Genomic DNA, 18,062 nt, shown 5'->3' on the forward strand with positions numbered 1-18,062 from the left:
TGGATAAAAAGATCGTTAATGCTTCAAGAGAAATTTTAATACAATTGAAATGAGGGACCACGTATATTCACAATTCGTTGCCCTAGTCCTTCGCTGCTTTAACTTCGCTTCCAAAAAAAAATGTAATTATCCATATCGTCATATCTCTTATTGGAGTAAAGAACACTAATTCATTGGTAATGTGATAGAAATTCTACTTAGCAAGCAATAAATATTCAGTTTTTTTAACTCATGATTCCTTATGATAGTATTATACTCCATAAACTTTAAACTCAGTTTTCTCAGTTTACGGACTATGTAACCTCCGCTAGATAGAACATCTAAGAAAAGAAAAATGGATTCCCACTGATAAAAGTTCCTAACGTAATTAGAGTGTCATCGTGAATTATTTATAATGTCCTGGTACAGTACACCGTAGCTTCTTCGATGGCAGCTGCAGAAGATTCTTATGCGTAATTTGTCCTTCGTTTATTTCTGTCGACTATCTAATCTTGTTACTTTCATTCACACAGCGTGGAAACATTTTTTCTCAGGTGGTCACCACGTTAGGTGAAAATATTGTTAACCAGCACGAAAGCTTGCGCGTCTACTTGGCTTCCGGTTCAGTTGCATGTCGTTATCGTTCATCAACACGAACATATCGCTGCGAACCGTTTCCCATTGCTCGGAAAAAAGTGCATCCTCCATTCCATTTACTGTTCTCCATTATGTCGTTGCTGACCCGTTTCGTCACTTTCATTTACGTCTTCCTTTCGTGGCACGATCGATCGACGAATGCAACGATGCGTGCAGCCATCACTTTTTAAATTGTTTACGTATGTATGTTAAAATCAGGAACCTGCAACAATTGGAATACTAAGTGAAACGCTAAATCATTGTATAGCCTGTACAGTGTATGTTATTTAAAGAGTGAAGAAAGAAAGTAGTATAACTGATAAAATCACTAATTTAATCTTGCTGCGTTGTTTCGGTCAATTCCTACCCCTTTGTATCTTTCCAAGCTTGAAAAATATCTGAAATTCGAATGAAAATTAAAATAGAAATGTTTCTGTTCCTTTGCTGTAATGAGAACAAAGTTGAGATATCAAAATTTCAAGATCGTAGCCGGGTTAGAAAATATGAAAGAGAAGTGGAAAAGTGTAGGTAAAATTAAACTCTAATAGAAAAATCTGTTTTTCAACGTTAAAACGTGTTTTCATAGGCACTCATAAAGACGTGGAAATTGAAGATAAAGTCCTCTAGGATCTACGTTTTAATATATCCTTTCCTCTATTTATCTCGTCTTTAGAAAAAATCCATCTTGTACCCCTTTCCTACCGAATCCCTCGTATGCATGCAAACATAGAAATAAAAATTTCTTCGAATAGAAATATACGATTTTTGTCATTTCCTCGGAGGTAGTGTTTCAAAAATAAAATATCGAAAAATCAGTATTTTGTATTAATTCTGTGAATTAATGAATATTTTTTCAATATATTTTCAGAATAAAATAAAGTGCAAATAAAATAAAAACTACAGTTGTTCTGTAAACAGTATTACCATTTTATGCTAAAAAAAGTGTACTTATTTTTATATATATATATACACGTTATTTACTTGTCACGTGTCTTTATTTTTTACGTGGTGAACGATTAGCATAAATTTCACGATTTTTATTCGTTCCATTTCCCAAACTACTGACTCGACTGTATTTTTTTTTCATTGTTTGCGGTGGGTCGTTACCACAATAGGATGTGCTTGTGGCTATTCGGAAATTATGTTAAAGTGAAACTATTGACAACGCTGCCTACATTCATAATATTTTGCGAGGTTTTTGAAATAGGTATTACAGTTCGATTCACAGGTGAAATGCTTCCTCTCTCCACGATTTCAGTCGACGCTTGTACGTTGAATTTACGCTTGTGGTTTGTTATATAATGTTAACTTTAGTAATTCACGTTGCATCACCTTCAGTTTAGTATATACTCGTACTATTACATAGATTCTCGCTATTTGTATAATATTGTTATATCATAACAATGAGAATATATATAGTGTAAATATTATTACATTATTCATAGCAAACGATAAACTTAAATTATAACTTGGCAAACGATAACTTAAATTGTTTATTAATTTAGTACCTTAAATTATAGGATATCTTTTTACTGCTTGTAATTTCATAATACTCGAGGTTACCGTTGTTATATAATATTAATAAAATGTGTCAATACCTCAAGTATATTTTTTTTCACATAGTTGTGATATACCTTCGAGAAAACGCATAAGCGCTGAAGGAATATTTGCAATATCACATTGCAGGTGAAAAAGACGGGTGTACCTGGTTACAGATAGCTTCCATGCATATTTCACATTCTTGAGAAACCTTTAAAAAGAAAATAGAATACGAATAATCGTATAACTAATTCACTTTTCGTTTCTTTATGAATAAGTTAGTTACTAGCTATTATAAATTTTTCATCTTAAGTAGACATTTTAAATGTAATCATTGGATATCTCTTTTATTGTACGAATCATTTAACATACTCTTTGCTTTATGTATCTGTTGAGATATATATATAAGTACACTCCTCGTCAAAAAGATAACTTAGGTGTGTTATTTTTAAAATTTCTCAATGACGCGTGCAAAGTTTTTCGTCTGTAACGTATAATATCAAAACGTTATGAGCTCAGGATATGCGGTTCGTTGAAAATAATTAAAAATATTATACATATATATGTATACATATATAAGTCGACGTCTATGGATAGGCAGGTCAATGTGTGTAGCGTTTCCTTGTACAGCTGAATATTATACGTTCTGATGAAGGATGAATGCTACCATGATTTCTGCAGAAAAATATGATTTACAAATTATATGCTAGAGCATAAATCATGATTTCATACAAGTTTTTATTTATATCCGTTGGGTTATTTTCGATCAAACCGTAGTTTTACATCGTTAAAAAAATTTCTTAAATTCGAAGAAAATATTACAGAATCTTTATTGATATACGTGATTTTTCGTTTCGGTTATGTGATAATGATCTCCTTAAAATATCAAAAGTCTTTTCTCCGTTGAAATTAAAGAGATATTGAGATACAAAAAAATCGAATACCGCAGGTTCAAATAATAATTTCTAGATGAAGACATTTTCGTAAGTTTGAAAAAAATTGAATTTGTAAAAACTTTTTCTCTAAAAGATATCACGGATTGGAATAAAATATATTTTATATAAATGCAAATTTTTACGAACACTATATGGATACAGGTCAATAATTTGGTTGAAATAATCTTGCAGAATTTAAAATAATTAATAGAATTAGTAGAAGGACTTTAATGTTATATTTCTGTTAATGCGTTAATTCTGTATTTCAGATTTTGTCTTCATTATTTTCACTAATGATGCTTTTCTTACGATAAATTGCCCCTAAAACTGGCTAATTAGACTGGAATTGCGTGTACTCATCGTACATTGTTCAAGAGTCATTTCCCTTGCGAATATTTGCGAAACCGGTTTAAGAAAAAATAAACACAGTTATAATTACTAAATTTGTCAACTATTGAAAATAGTCCACTATTTAACAAATTACTAAACGTTGAAATATATAATATTCATTCAGAGATTAAAATTAATAATTAGCTCGTCTGCTTAATTATTAAAAGTTTTATTCTCGAGTTTCTGCGAATAACAATGTTTTAATCATTAAATATATTATTATTAAATGTAATCATTAAACGACTACTAACCATTAAATAATAATTAAACAGCTATTAAATAGTTATAGAATGGTATATGAATTATTCGTGTTTATTTAGAATATTATTATTTGCGATAGAAAATTTGCTGAATATTTCAGTTTACTATGGAGATTCTACTATGGAGATTAATATGTACGTATGGGCTCAAAAATATTTCCTGTATAGTGACCGTTATACAAAAAAGATTGGCAATTTACTAAGCAGTATCAAGTAGTACATGCATCATTACCAACCATTATCCGAACCACTAATCCTCTTACTACTAATAGCCATTTTTACCTGACGAGTCGAGAAAAGGGAATGGAGAATTCGAATTTACAGTTATTGAACCACCAATAAAATTTTCTCTATAGCACGCAAAGTGAACTCATTCCGTTACTAATCGCTTCCGACATCGTTAGAATACTTTCGTTATTAGAATTAATTTTCAATCGCATTAGAAGATCATTACGCAGGAATTTCCACGGTGTTTTATGACATCGGATCATATTTCTGACGAAGACTTTGATTTATCGATGATACAGTTTCATGTTAACTTTTAGTTTCCCTTTGAGTCACTAATTTAGGAGCCAGAATGCCTTAAAAGAATTAAAATATCTAACTCGTCAATTCTACGTACGAAAACAAGTCGAGGAAAATCGAGTTCGTATGCTGAATTAATTTTTTATTAAATATATGTACATTTAAACTCGATGTTCTCGAAAACGAAGCTTCAAATGAACAGATTTTATTCTACGTATTACACGTAAAATAATCGGAGGCTGCAATTATCAATGCGCAAGCTGGGGCTTCGTTCTCTATGGAGCCTCGTTTTACAACATAACTTCAAAACATAATTACACTTTGTGACGATGTTGTGCCCAGAGTCTCCAAAAGTACAAATGTATCCTTAACAATAACCCTATATATCCTGTTGTATTAAACTTCCCGCAACATCCTGACCAATCGCGAAAAAAGTCCTATACTAAAGAACCGAAACGTAATTTTCCACTGGAAATACTCCCTCGAACACCAAAGATTCCTCACTGTTCCCTGTCGGAACCAGCGATTTGCTGTAATTGTAAGCAGGGACAAAGGTCCGGCGTAGTTAGAAAGAGACTCGTGCCGGCGCACGTGGCTCAACCCTGTCGGGCGGGTATCTGGTTGGACGGTATCCGTTTACAGGAAGCGAGCTATTTACCGTTTTTACTCGAGTGTCACTTACAGCCGTCTGGTTTCCTCGTCACGTGCTACAGGGAAGCGGAAGAGCGCGGTGGAACTGCTCCAGGAGACGAAGGCGTTCTACGTGAAGAGCGAGACCGTGCTGGACCGGAAGCAAGAGCTGAAGAACAGTGGTCATCTTCAGGTCTCGCAGCTGAGCGCTCCGAGCGCGCCTCCAAGGCTGCTGAGGAAATGCGGGAACACGTCGACCTGTTCGATGCAACCGACGTCGCCGTCGCAGCTGCCACCTGCCCCGATGACGCCACCTTGTTGCTGGGCATCGTGCCACGAACAGGACAGGCGTAAGTCTCTTGGAAAAGTTCGATGCTATACACTATATACACCTTTCGATGTATACGTATACACCTTTTTGACCACGTAATCGATTTAACGCGCATGGCTGTTAACAGTTGTACGCAACTACAGACACATATATGTGTACCTATGTGTCGGTATTACATATACGCTTCCTCGTTTCATTGCCGGGCAACATGCCATCGACGAGATTGCTGTAAGTGGTTGTCCGAGCACTTTCGAAAGCTTTCTTCGATCTTTTCTCATGGATGTTATACTGTAGCTGAATGGGAATCGGTAACGAGTTTGGCTATCGTGTTTATGGGGATACCTGTAGATGCTTCCGTAATCGTTTCTCGAGATTTTTACTTGTTCGTTTCGTTGCTACTGATTTCCTTTACAGCTAATTCCCTGTTGTCTTTTAATCCTCTGTTCTTAACTTTGCTCTCCACCTCACTTTTTCCTCACGTTTGTCTGTCTCCAGGCATGTTCTTTTTTTTGTACTATTCATAAAATGCGTGGAATACGCAAAAGTTACAAAAATTAAATTGGATAATGACACCAAATATTCGAAAGCTATCTTATAATATCGAGAAAAGTGTGATATGTTCGTTTTTTTTTAATTTGTGTTGACTATGTTACCTGGTAGCTAAAAGAAATTACGTATTTTGATATGAAATAATCAAAGCCTTTCGAAGATAGACGATAAAAATAATATTTAAGAAACAAATAATAGTGGATAATAATAGATACTTTGTTTTTCACAGAAATGAAAATTATTCACAGAGATTTGTAAATATTATAAATGTAAATAATTTTAAGATCATCAAATTAGCGTTCGACAGCCGGAGTATTACCTGGCATTAGACACTTTTCGTGGATTAAATAATCGTGCGATTTTACTTTATCCTTTGCGGCCGAAGGTTGTGGTATTCTTAGCAGCATACTTTTACCGTTTCGGTCGCGCGCCGGAAAATGAACGAGTCGTTTGCCGTCAACGGTTTTGCTTAATGCAGGTGTACAAGTAAGGTGCTCGCTGCGTCGAGTTAAAGAATTACAAAATATATCTCATTACGATCTCACGAGAAAATTGTAATTATCGATCAAGGAGCAAACACGAAATAAATGTTTACAGAATTTTCAATGAAACTAACAGAACTTTCATAAAACTTCAACTATTTCTATTGCCTACGTTCATAATTCAGCTTCTATTTTAAAACCATCCTAAGCACATTAATCATAAAAATGGATGTGGAGCCATTGTATTTCTTCTTACTAAAATCAACGGATACATTCTGTATCTGGCCGTTAAGTGATTACCTCTTGTAGATTGCTTTCAACGCGACACATGATATCGCTATGTCCAAACTCGTTACTTCCAACAGACCAATCCTGTCCAGGTAGCGTATTTCATTGCGAAACCCTCCAAAAAGAAGATTGCACATTCTCATGTGAATTATTTCCACGTGATGAAAGTTGCAGGAAATATCGTGTTAAAAGATGCTTAGACGTGAATATTTCTAAAAGCGTGTACAGATCTACAAAAATTGTCAACAAGTTAAAATGTGTGTCTGTTTTAGCTAATCAAATATCTGAAGAAAGTGATATTATAAAAAAGATGTTCTTATAAATGAAGGAGAATACGATGTAGCCTAAAAAGAAATTATTCTTTTTGTAAGTGGAATAATAGAAGGTCGAGTTAATTTTTTAAATGGGATACTATCCTTTTTTATTCATAATATGTTTATTGAGATATATTTTGAAATTAATATATTTATTGAAATACATTTATCATTAGCCATTCAATTATACATATACGAGTAAGAAAAAAATACAAAAGAATTTCTGTTTTTCGCTTAAAGTTGAAAATTTCCCAGAAACAGTTGACGAAATTAATTATGTGGCGTAAAAATTTATTTCGTCTCTGTCGAATAGCGGACGGAATTCTGAGTCCTCAACAAACACTGCCACCCGCACTGCCACCGAAGAGTCCACGTCTGGTTCCTGTTCCGCAGCGGCGCACGATTTCAGGGCCGCCGAGCAGCACCGGCGGAGATCAGCTGCAGACGAAATTACGTCGGTTGTTAAATACCGATAGCAAGGAGAACGTATTCTTTCCTGACAGTCCAACGCAGACGATCATCCAGGCGAATGGTATCCCACAGGAGGAGAAATTCCGATATTCTCCTGGCAGTCTGTCACCTAATCTTCGCGAGGAAGACCGCATAAAGGTAAAATCTTCATACTTTTGAGTAAATCTTGAAAATACAGTGAGGTATCTCAAAACGAACTACACACGTAATTGATTCTAGATTTTTGTTTGTTGTAGCATCAGTTCATTGCAGACGCGTTCCTTGTTATATACCTCGCTGTATATTAATTTTTATAATTTGCTTCGTTTCTCAGCTGTCCTCATTTTTGTAAAACAAAATTACTAATTATTTGCAGTTGTATAATTTACATATATATTTTTAGCTCGGTGTAATACATATAGTTCGTGTTCGAGCGAAGATCGACGTGAGTCGTGATTTAGTTTTTACCTTTACTTCCATCTGAAATGTTTCGCTGTGATTTATTCCGAATATTTTACGCACTGCAATAATTTTATTGTATATTTATATCCTATAGTTTTACGTACACGTGTACACTATCGTTGAAAGATTTTGAATTTATGAACATATTCGTCGTTGCTGACGTAAAATTATGCTACTTTACAAGATAGTAGAAAGATATACGATAAGCGATATAATTTTTCACGATAGTGTAACTGTCTTAAATGTCTTGCAATACTTGTTAATTCATCGCCGATATGTGATATTATTGTCCTTCGTACGTTTTATCCACGAATACGTATGCACGCTTCCTTGCGATGAATCGTAATTATGGAAGTGTCGGAGACAGGAAACGGAGTTAGGAACCGGACGTTGTACATACGCGTGTTCGCGAGTTTAACACGGAAGACATATTCCTCCACTGTTTTATTAAACACGTGCACAGCATGGATGATCAAACTGTTGGGAAACTGGTATGGGATTTCTATCGATCATTTTGATTGATTTCTCTTATGGTTTTAAATTCTCTGATTAATATTTTCCACACATGTAACTTCTAAAAATTTGGGATCAAGCAATACGTATAATTAGAGTTTTAGACTTTAATTTTTCACGTAATTTCAGGAGATGAGATACTTTTAAGATATTTGGAATACAAGTTGCAGTTAAAAAGAAGATAATAATATAGATATGCTTTATTTCTTGACCGATGTCTCTATTTCACACTACGTACACGACTTCTAAAAAATTAGGAATAAATCGATGTTTGCCAATTATCTGTGATAATCCCTGTATGTTTTGTATTAATTGTAATTTTAATTGATTTATATAGAATTTTATCATGCATCCAAATTGAAACAATCTGATATACAGAACATGCACCAGGAGGAACTGTATCTGCACTATTAAATCGAATGACCCAAAATTGTCCAGCAACAATTACAAAATAATGCAGTCAACAAAAAGTTTCAGAAATACATGTACATACACTTTTTTCCGGTGAAATTATATACCATAAGCCCATATTAAATTCTATTTTTATCATTTTTATAGCACTGCTCGCAAGATGTTCGTTTCAAGTTTGGCCGCAGCAATTCACATTCGCATACATCCGGAAGAACCGGGAGGAAGTCCACCAGCTCGCAGTCGGTGGAAAACACCGTGTGTCACAAATCTTTGCCTGACCTCCATACTAGCACGCGACGACGGGCGTCCCTGTCGCCACGTGCATCGACCAAATCATCTAAGCCATCCGGCCATCATCAATCTTCGAGCAATTGCCCAGATTGTGAAACTAGTTCGGATTATTCAGAGCACAGTTTCAAACGAGATGCAGTCTGTTATCGCAGGTATTCAAAATATTTTCACATGTATACTCCGATAAATATAATTATAGAATTCACGGGTTGTTTGAAACATTTTTCTACTTAATTTCTTATGCACAGTGTTGTTTAGGTCTTCCGAAAGTGGGTCTACAAAGTGCTTTTGAAAAGCATTTATGAGATTTGATTAGTTGCACTTTTAAGCTCTGATAATATTCTAAAAAAATATAGCTATTTATAGTGCTACTACATATTATTTTGTTCCTATTATTTTAACAATACTATGTAATTTGAATATCTTTATAAGAACAATTTATTTCTTTCGACTGAAAATTAAAGATAATATCAGAATTAGTTTCATTTAATTTTTAAATATTTTTAAAACTTGAGAACAAAAATTGTAAGTAATAAAAAATTTCGCATAGTGCGCCTCACATTTGTGAAACATAAAATTATTACTCTCATGTAAGTTATTACTATTCCAGTTCTAGACACATCAGACGTTCGTTAGGTTCAGGTGGTGGTGATGCGAGTAGCGTATTATCTGCCGGTGGTCGAACGCAAAAGTCATCAGGTTCCAGCAAGCTAAGTCATGGAGCGACTGCAAGAGACTCCGGAGGATCGTCCGGACATTGTACACCTCGTAGCGAACCTCCGCCAGTAATACAGGTTTAGTTGAAAGTTAAAGATGTCTCGTAACGTTAAATGGAAACCGCTATTCATGGAGTGAAATATTTTGCTTCAGGATTGCTGGAGTCATATACGTCGTGACAGCGGTGCATCTACTCAACACTCGACGGAAAAAGATCGTTCAAGAAGAGGTAGTTACGCTAACGGTACCCCACCATCTGTCGTAAGGCGATACAGTCCTGATTCTGAGAGCAGCAACAGTCAAACGGATTATAGTCCGACATGCAACTCAAGGTACGTTCTTAAAATTGGACAAATTCGAGCACTCAAAGGATATTGAAGATATCAAAGGTATGCTGTGTGAAAACAGAAATACGAGAAGATTTAAATATTTAAAGAATTAAGTGTTCAGTGTTTTTCATACAAGATATTTTTAATATTCCCTTTTTGTTAGTCAAAGTACATAATAATAAAAGTTTGTATCTCTGCCTCAGGTTTTCCGACGGCTGGAAAGAAGGTCGCGGCCGACCAATTCTGAGATCGAAATCGGACATTAGCGATCGTTATTGGCGTCAGGATAATGGTCGATCCAATAAAGTACCTGCACGGCCTCCTCGGTCGATCACCCAACTCGAGAACTTCTTTGACTGTTTAGGTCTCGATTCGGAAAATTATCAACGTATCACGAAACCAGATTCAAAGTCGTCGTCTCCTGTATTTTTTGATAGCGTTAGCTCGGTCGATTCAGCGTTAGGTCTTTACTCGTGGGCTGGGAACAACCAAACGAATCAGAGTAGTCAATGGCAGAACAATGATTGCAGTGTCGGTATGGGTAACGACGATTCCAACCAGAGGGTTAACGATCCACCGAGCATCGTCGAACGTAACGCTCGAATCATTAAATGGCTCTGTCAGTGCCGAAAAGTGCAGTTTGGATTTAGTTAAGCAACGTGTTTAGGAAAAGGACAATCGATTCTCCAATCTCAGTAACACGCATTCAAGTCAACGAAAATAAGAGTTTTTCATCTTGCCAACGATTTATCCTTTCACGACTCACGGCAACCTTTGCATTTAAGTTGGCTAAAAAAACAGCACGTATGTAAGAGAGTACATTTTTCCTGCTTTTTATCCAGTTACTAATGCTACAGCGAATAGCCTGTTAATTTATCTTCCTTTTCTTTTTCTTATTTCACAAGCATATGTGCCATCTACTTACCTATATAACTTGTTGTGCATTTGTGTCGCACCTTTAGATCGTCATTGAAACCCTTTGATGTGAGATTCTGTTTTCATCGATATGTTTTTGTCAAAATTTGTGTATACCATCGTAGATGGTAGAAGTTGATTGTATGACAGTAGAGAATTATTTTCATACGTGTAGCCACATACGTAGCTTTCTGCTTGTTTAAATAATTTTGTTTTTAGTAAATCAGTTTATTGTCGTATGTTAGCACTATTGAATTTACAACGAGTTTATCATCACACAAACCTACCGTTCTTTAACCGTTTTTCCACGATGTTGTGGTCTATTGGTCACTGAAGTTATGTATAAATAGTATGGAGTTTATTGCACTGTTTTGCCTTAAACTTAAGTCTTAAATTAGTCGTTGCTAAATTTGATTGTTATAGTCTCTCTTGTGACAATGCCAGCGGATAACCGGCATTTATATTAGGAAATAGATATTTCTTTCTCACGTCCTTATTTTTCATGCCACGCATTTTAAATATTGAATACATTAATTAATGCTAACATTATTTTTCAAGCAATTTGATATTGAATGCTAACTGGAGATGTGGTCGATCTTTCTGGTTAAGTAGGAATTGAATTGATGGTATTACAGTTACGTCAAAAAGTCAAGTTTTTATCTTACAATGCAGAAAATACTTACTATGTTTCTCCAGTAGCATTATTATTACAATAGTATCGATTCAATCACATTAATGTTTTCGCTGGTGGTTCTATATCGTTATATTAATCTGTATTGAGCTGCATTGTAGAAGTAATATTGGTACAAAACAAAACTGTATGTGATTTACAGAATTTTTAAGGACTTTTCTCTGTAAAACTTTTCGCCAATGGAATTTATATAAGGAATTTCACAGAATTTTCACACGTTGATGTTTTTATATCCCGTAAGTCTTGTTAAATGATATTATGTTCGATCGTTACGAAATGATTTTGAATATAATATTGAACATTTTTATAACTTTGGAAATTACACGTTTGATTAAACAATTTATCTTAATTATACGATATAATTAGTCTGACTTTTAGAGTATTTATGAAAGCAAATATCGAAACTCTCTATTATACATTCGGTATTTTATTTATGATAAGTATCTACTTTGTGCCTAAAAAAACTTGAGAAACCTTATTTTAGTAAAAAATTTATTCTAATTGTTTAATATATCTATACATACGTTCAATATTTTATTGATGAAGTTTTTAATTAAAGCCTGTGTATTTTATAAAATTTAATATTATCGTTTAAGTATTAAAAGAACGATAAAATCAGTATCTTATATTTTAGAAGATTTAAATTAAATACAATCCCTAAAATACTATGATATAATTATTGAAATCTGTAATTAATAAGAAAAAACCTATCAATATTCATTTATCGCTTTAAATATTTCCAGATATATTTCACTGTGCAATAATACGAATAATTCACTTAGATGTTTCTTATTTTAGGTGATATATATTAGATCATACTGTTTGAAATATTTTAACTATTGTGTGGCAATCAATTACAGATGTATTAATTATGACCTTGAATGTTTATAACGAATGGAATTCATCAATTACGTGATTCGAACATTTAACACAAAGCAAAAAGAAAGAAAAAGAATTTGTGTAATATAATACACCAAGAAGTTACTCAACTACTCTCATTTCAAGTGATATAGATGTCTTAGATAAGTAGTGAGTTTGCATAGATCGTAAGTGAAACGTGGTAGTACATTGCATTTAAAACAGAGAAAAAAGAGTTGATATTACTACCCGCGTAGTAGAAAGTCTTGCATTTTTTCAAGCAAATGTAAAGTGATGCTTGTATCGAACAATAGATGTTTCTGTAGTTACGTAACCAGTATTTACTACAATTATTTACTTACAGTTTTTGAGAAAAATATACAGAACGTATAATCGAAATTGTGAGGGCTGCCTTGGCAGTCATGGGAAAAGTGTTATTGCACAAAAGTCGAACATAGAGTATGTATGCTTACAAGAAGCATTTTGCTTATAACTTTTTGAGCTAAAGCACTGTTTCATGTATGTGTATCAATGATGTTTGGTGGTATTTAATTACCTCAAAGTTTTTATTCCCAAAATTGAAATTCTTGCCTTGTAATAAAAAAGAAAAAAAAAAGAATTCATAATATATTTTTGTTAGTTATAATGACTCGCATCTTGGTTAATAATCCTATTATGAAATGTTTGAAAATAAAACTTTTAAATCTAGTTACAACTTAGTTATTGTAGGATGTAGAGAATATAGCGTTAAATATCTTCGATATATTATTTTCAAAAAGTTTTAAGCAAACTAATGAAATTAACACTATATGTTACTTCTTGAGAATATAAGCACAAGGTGTGTTCTATTTCTACTCTAGTAAGATTTAAGCCTATCAACTTATGGGAAAAGAATCTGTTCGAATGTATTTGAAATTTATTTACATTTAAATTCATTTGTAAGTGTTCAAGAAGAATTTACTACTTATCGTGGTAGAAATCTACATTCCACTTCTTTACACGTGTATATGAATCTCAAGAAGTAAAAAGATAGCATAAGTTTCTATTATTTTTTCGATAGAATTATGTTTTCTGTATTGACGTTAATTTGTTAACATAATCGAAGGAATTTGTATAACATTATATTGCAATTCGTTTTAAGTTATAGATTATGTAATCCATATACTTGTATAGTAGAGCTCCCCGCGATATTTTTATTATTTTATTAATTCGAGGCTTACATATATATATATATATATATATATAGACATTTTTTTAGTATTAAGTAAATTTGTTGGAACTTAATTTGTAATTTTAAATCCAAATGTATACTTAAATTGTGAAACTTACGTATGTATATGTGCATAATTTGTGATCCATAATATTTAACATTGTTAAAGTCATACATTTTTAATTGCTTTTTTTATAATCTAGTCACGTAGATCAAAATATGTTAAATTTCAAGATAATATTATTAAATTCCTTCTGTGTATCGCTGGTAATTTTATTTTACAACCCAATTATTATATGAAATATCTACATACATTCTCTCATATACAGATTATTTTATTCTTATAATTTAAAACCTAAGGAGAAAAAAATATCTTTTTCGTGAAATATTTAAACGATATAATCATATACGATTTAAACATTAAGGTAAACATACAAAAATTCTATTATATATATTTAATATATTTGACTGTTTACACAACGTTCCCATATTAAATTTGTCACTAAAATAAATTCAATTTTAACTGATTCAGAAAATTTTTCAGAAGAATGTTTAATTAATTTCAATATTTAAGATAGAATAGTTTTATAACATAGATGATTAAATAATAACGTAAATCAATATTTGCATTTATAAACGAATTAAAATACTAAACTCTGCCACGAAATCATAATAATATGTATTTTAATCTTTTTAATTTAAAAAAGTCGTTTAACTTTAATCGTCGTTTATTTAATTCAAACAATGAATTCAAATATAACGCGTAGATGGCAATTCTGTCGAAAATCATGACGTCACATCGTCCATGATGTTCAACGAGCGCATGCGCAACAGCAAGCTGCGCCTTTGCAGTCTGTGCTCATCAGTCAGTTAGTCTTACGGACGCGCGATTCACGTTTGACGTTTAGTTTCGGATGTGTAGTTCGACCGAATTCGTCGATGGTCGTATGTTTGATGGTGGTACTTGACGAAAGAACTCGAATTCGTATGCGGTTGGCTGGTGTCTCGTGGTGTGACGCTTTCTGGTAAGATTGTAGTGGCACGTTTCGCTATGACGCAAGTGCTTTGGCCGCAAGAGGCGCAGTGACGACTCGCCCGTGAGCCTGCCGACATCCTCGACAGCCCTACGATGGAGTCGATCAGAAAATGGTTCTACAGGCCTAAGGTGAGTTTCTTTTCTTCTCTCTTTTCGTTCTCTTTGCTCATCTTTACTTTTATTATTTCTCTCTTTTAAACGTGCCTTTTCTTTTTTTCTTTGTATCGTTCCTTATCGTACTGGTTATTTGATCGAACGCGTGCGCTCGTTCTTTTTTTTTTTTTTGTTCCTCGTTCCTGTCTTTCTGTATGTTGGACCTGCGCGCTGTTGCCACCTGTTTCGTGAAAATTCGCACGACATCCCGAAGTGCTTCGGGCGACGTGTTACACCTGCGTGATATACGTGTACTTACGTACTTCATTGATACGCACACGAGTGCACGTCGTCCTTGTTTACAGTTCGACGTTTTCTTTCGTCATGAATTATCATGATTTCTATGTATATGCATAGTATGTATGTTCAAGATATCCCTCCTAATCGAAATTGCAAGTAACGATCATGGAATATGGCCTGATCAGCTGATACGTTATAGGACCCTAGTGGTTTTTAATCTTTCAGTACAGGATGGCCTCGACGATTAATCTCAGTTCATGGAGATACTTTCCTTTCATTCTTATGAAAATATATACATACATAAGGTGTACATACATACATACATACACAAATACATGTATAAGGAAGATTGACAAATCGCGTTATTTTGGAAAATAATATTAATCAGAGGAAAGATAGTGTTATTTTCTTCATATTTTTAAATGTGATGTTTTATTCAAAGAATGACAAGATTAGGATCTGTGGTAATATTCCACAACTTTAGGTATCATTGAGAGGATGCCCTCATTAATTTAGTACATAAGTCGAATTACCTGAAATCGCAATTAATTAGTTCATTTTATTTCCGGTATACATGTATAAATCATAATTGCATCATCGTTATGTTATCTGTGTAAATGTTAAAGTATGGATATTTATACATTTATGGGAAATTTAAAAATGAACAAACGCATATAATATGTAAAAATATAGAAAACATGAAAAGTATAATATTTATCCTAATATTTAATGGATAACACAAATCTCTGCTTAGGTTTTATTTCAATTATATAAATAAACATCGCAGTTTAGCTATTCTATATCAAATACATAATACAACCTGTGAAAATCGAAAGTAAGAATTTTTAGTAATCGAATTTGAATTTAAAATTGAAATAGGTTTCCGCTTTTTCTAATTAACATTTCCAACAATTACAAAGATATTCCATGTTTGTGTCGTATTTCGTATTTCCTATTTACCCAGTTGCTTTCTCTTTCGTTGTCAACAACCTACATCTAATATCACATGACTAGCATCTCTATCCTGTTTAAGCTCGATAACTTGAATTGTTAGATCTCGACCAACACGAAATTTTTCGAAAATCTACTAGATTTCTTTTGTCTCAGAAACTACAATCTTTAGAAGCATGTACAGTTCGTTCAATTAATTGTGCATTTCTGCCGCGTAGAAATATTCGTGGGTGTTGTACATTCGTTGCACGTACGAGGAAAAGATTTTTTGTCTCTGTCGGTCGGGCGCGTTTGTCGCCAGCTTTCGAAGTCGCATCGTGGACGCTATCGCAGCGCACGTGAAAATGCGACAGCAGAACGGAGGACGTATTTCATTTCTTTCGATGCTTCCTCATTGCATCGAGCATTTCCTTACGCGTCGGGAAATGATGCAGCACGACGAAACGCGTCGTTCCGTTCTTCCCACCGAACTGATTCCCATCGATTAGTATCTAATGATACGTCTTATGTGTGTAGTAACGTACATCCGTAGATGATCGGCCTGTCACATGTGTATAACATCACGTGACCATGTTGCTCGAGCTGTCATAAGGCGACCGACATGTTTCGTATTAATTTACAATTAACTTTTCTACGAATTCCATTAACCGTTAGTGTTCAACCGAGTTTTCTACCGTTCGAGAAGCCATTTCACCTTTAATATATTGTTTAGCTTATTTTTACGTAATACGTATTTGTATGTATTTCTGATAAAGTCTTTTACGTACGGGGGAAGAAATATAGGTTATAGGGTGGTTTGTGTATTAAGAAAATTAATTTTAACATATTTCTAGCAGAACCGGATTTTATAAAATATAACGTGTGACACATATAGTCAGGTATTGTAAGATTGTATTTTAATACATAATAGGAAGAACAATTGTCGTGGAATTCGCGAGTCGTACATGCAACAAACAAATTAGAAAATGTACTTTTGGTTGTATAACGTTGTCTGACAGCATTATTGAAATTTTTCTGAATCATGTGATAGTCATTACTATAAATCATTATTCCTTGCAGCTATTTTAGATGTCTGTCTCAGCTTAAAAAATTTAAAAAACATTATATCTTTTTATAATATTACATTACCGATCCATTTTCTTTAGTTCTTTTGATACAGTGCTTTCGCAGAGCATTTTGTTTTATTTTAAAAATACATAACAATTTCTTAGCAATGTATTATTTCCTTTAAATACGATATTTGTAGTATTCATAAATGGAACATAAAATATTAAATAGTAATCGAGGATATCGTTAAATCTACCTTCCATGGGTTGAAATATGCTTGAAATGTTTTTAAAATATGTCAAAAATTCGCACATGTGCAATTAAGATTTAATAGTGGCATGTGACAAGTCGAGTTTCCTGTACTTAACATTTCTTTGCCTATCTGGAATGACGACCTACAGTTGATGGCTTTAATCTCACGTCAACTAAATCGTACCGGTTTCTTATAGATTAACGTATGCACTCTCGGCCTCGTCGTCCATGGACGAAAAGTGGGCAGCACACTTTTCAAGTTTACGCCTCGCTGAGAAAGCAAAGACTTCAGTTAGTTTACGGTGCCTTGACCATGTTTCGATCAGGTTCAACGCTTTCTCGAAACATTATTAGATAAAATTCATGAGTCAGTTCTACGATGAGTAGATATTAGCACCTAGGATGCGCAAGCCTAGTGCCAAAAGATAACATAAGTCATACTTATCGTCTGACGGTCGTGTTTTACTGATTCATCACAGATCTTTTTCATTTTACTAATTAACTTAATTTACTTAGTGATATTGATTAATTTACTGATTCACACAGTTTTCCTCGAGACAACCAATTTTTAGTATGATTACATACAGCATGATTATAGTATATATACACTATTAATAATAACAAATATTCGGTGCTTATTCTTTATAAGATATATGAATATAATATAGAAAAATACGA

General features: G+C 33.6%; 2 protein-coding genes and 1 long non-coding RNA gene across 11 annotated transcripts in view; 2 read left to right on the top strand and 1 right to left on the bottom strand.

Moving 5' to 3' along the window:
* The window catches only part of LOC100747277, a 50,262-nt gene extending 38,417 nt beyond the window's left edge, over positions 1–11,845 (top strand). For 2 of the 5 annotated variants that reach the window (XM_024364998.2, XM_012381096.3), the window contains 7 exons: positions 4,978–5,244; positions 7,172–7,467; positions 7,712–7,753; positions 8,842–9,137; positions 9,581–9,779; positions 9,856–10,034; positions 10,235–11,845. In XM_024364998.2, the coding sequence (XP_024220766.1) occupies positions 4,978–5,244; positions 7,172–7,467; positions 7,712–7,753; positions 8,842–9,137; positions 9,581–9,779; positions 9,856–10,034; positions 10,235–10,685 (1,730 nt within the window). In that variant the 3' untranslated portion in view covers positions 10,686–11,845. The remainder of the gene's footprint in view (positions 1–4,977; positions 5,245–7,171; positions 7,468–7,711; positions 7,754–8,841; positions 9,138–9,580; positions 9,780–9,855; positions 10,035–10,234) is intronic. The other 3 variants (XM_024365001.2, XM_033318824.1, XM_024365003.2) reach the window with 3 other exon arrangements.
* Positions 1,698–5,078, bottom strand: LOC117151239. 3 transcript variants are annotated; one of them, XR_004461007.1, is made up of 3 exons: positions 4,947–5,078; positions 4,583–4,794; positions 1,698–2,365 (listed from the first exon to the last, which is right to left on the bottom strand). It is a non-coding gene; the product is annotated as an uncharacterized LOC117151239 (long non-coding RNA). The 3 variants fall into 3 exon arrangements; XR_004461005.1 differs by lacking the exon at positions 4,583–4,794 and having other exon boundaries at positions 4,947–5,075; XR_004461006.1 differs by having other exon boundaries at positions 4,583–4,979.
* Positions 11,846–14,556: 2,711 nt separating the features above from the next.
* Positions 14,557–18,062, top strand: part of LOC100747478 (lateral signaling target protein 2 homolog) — a 46,901-nt gene continuing 43,395 nt past the window's right edge. For 2 of the 3 annotated variants that reach the window (XM_033318835.1, XM_012381088.3), the window contains exon 1: positions 14,558–14,870. In XM_033318835.1, coding sequence (XP_033174726.1) covers positions 14,835–14,870 — 36 coding nt within the window. In that variant the 5' untranslated portion in view covers positions 14,558–14,834. Of the gene's footprint in view, positions 14,871–18,062 lie in introns of all 3 variants that reach the window. The other variant, XM_012381089.3, reaches the window with a different exon arrangement.

This window comes from Bombus impatiens, unplaced genomic scaffold, assembly GCF_000188095.3.
Source record: "Bombus impatiens unplaced genomic scaffold, BIMP_2.2 scf_0127, whole genome shotgun sequence".
Taxonomy (NCBI): Eukaryota; Metazoa; Arthropoda; class Insecta; order Hymenoptera; family Apidae; genus Bombus; species Bombus impatiens.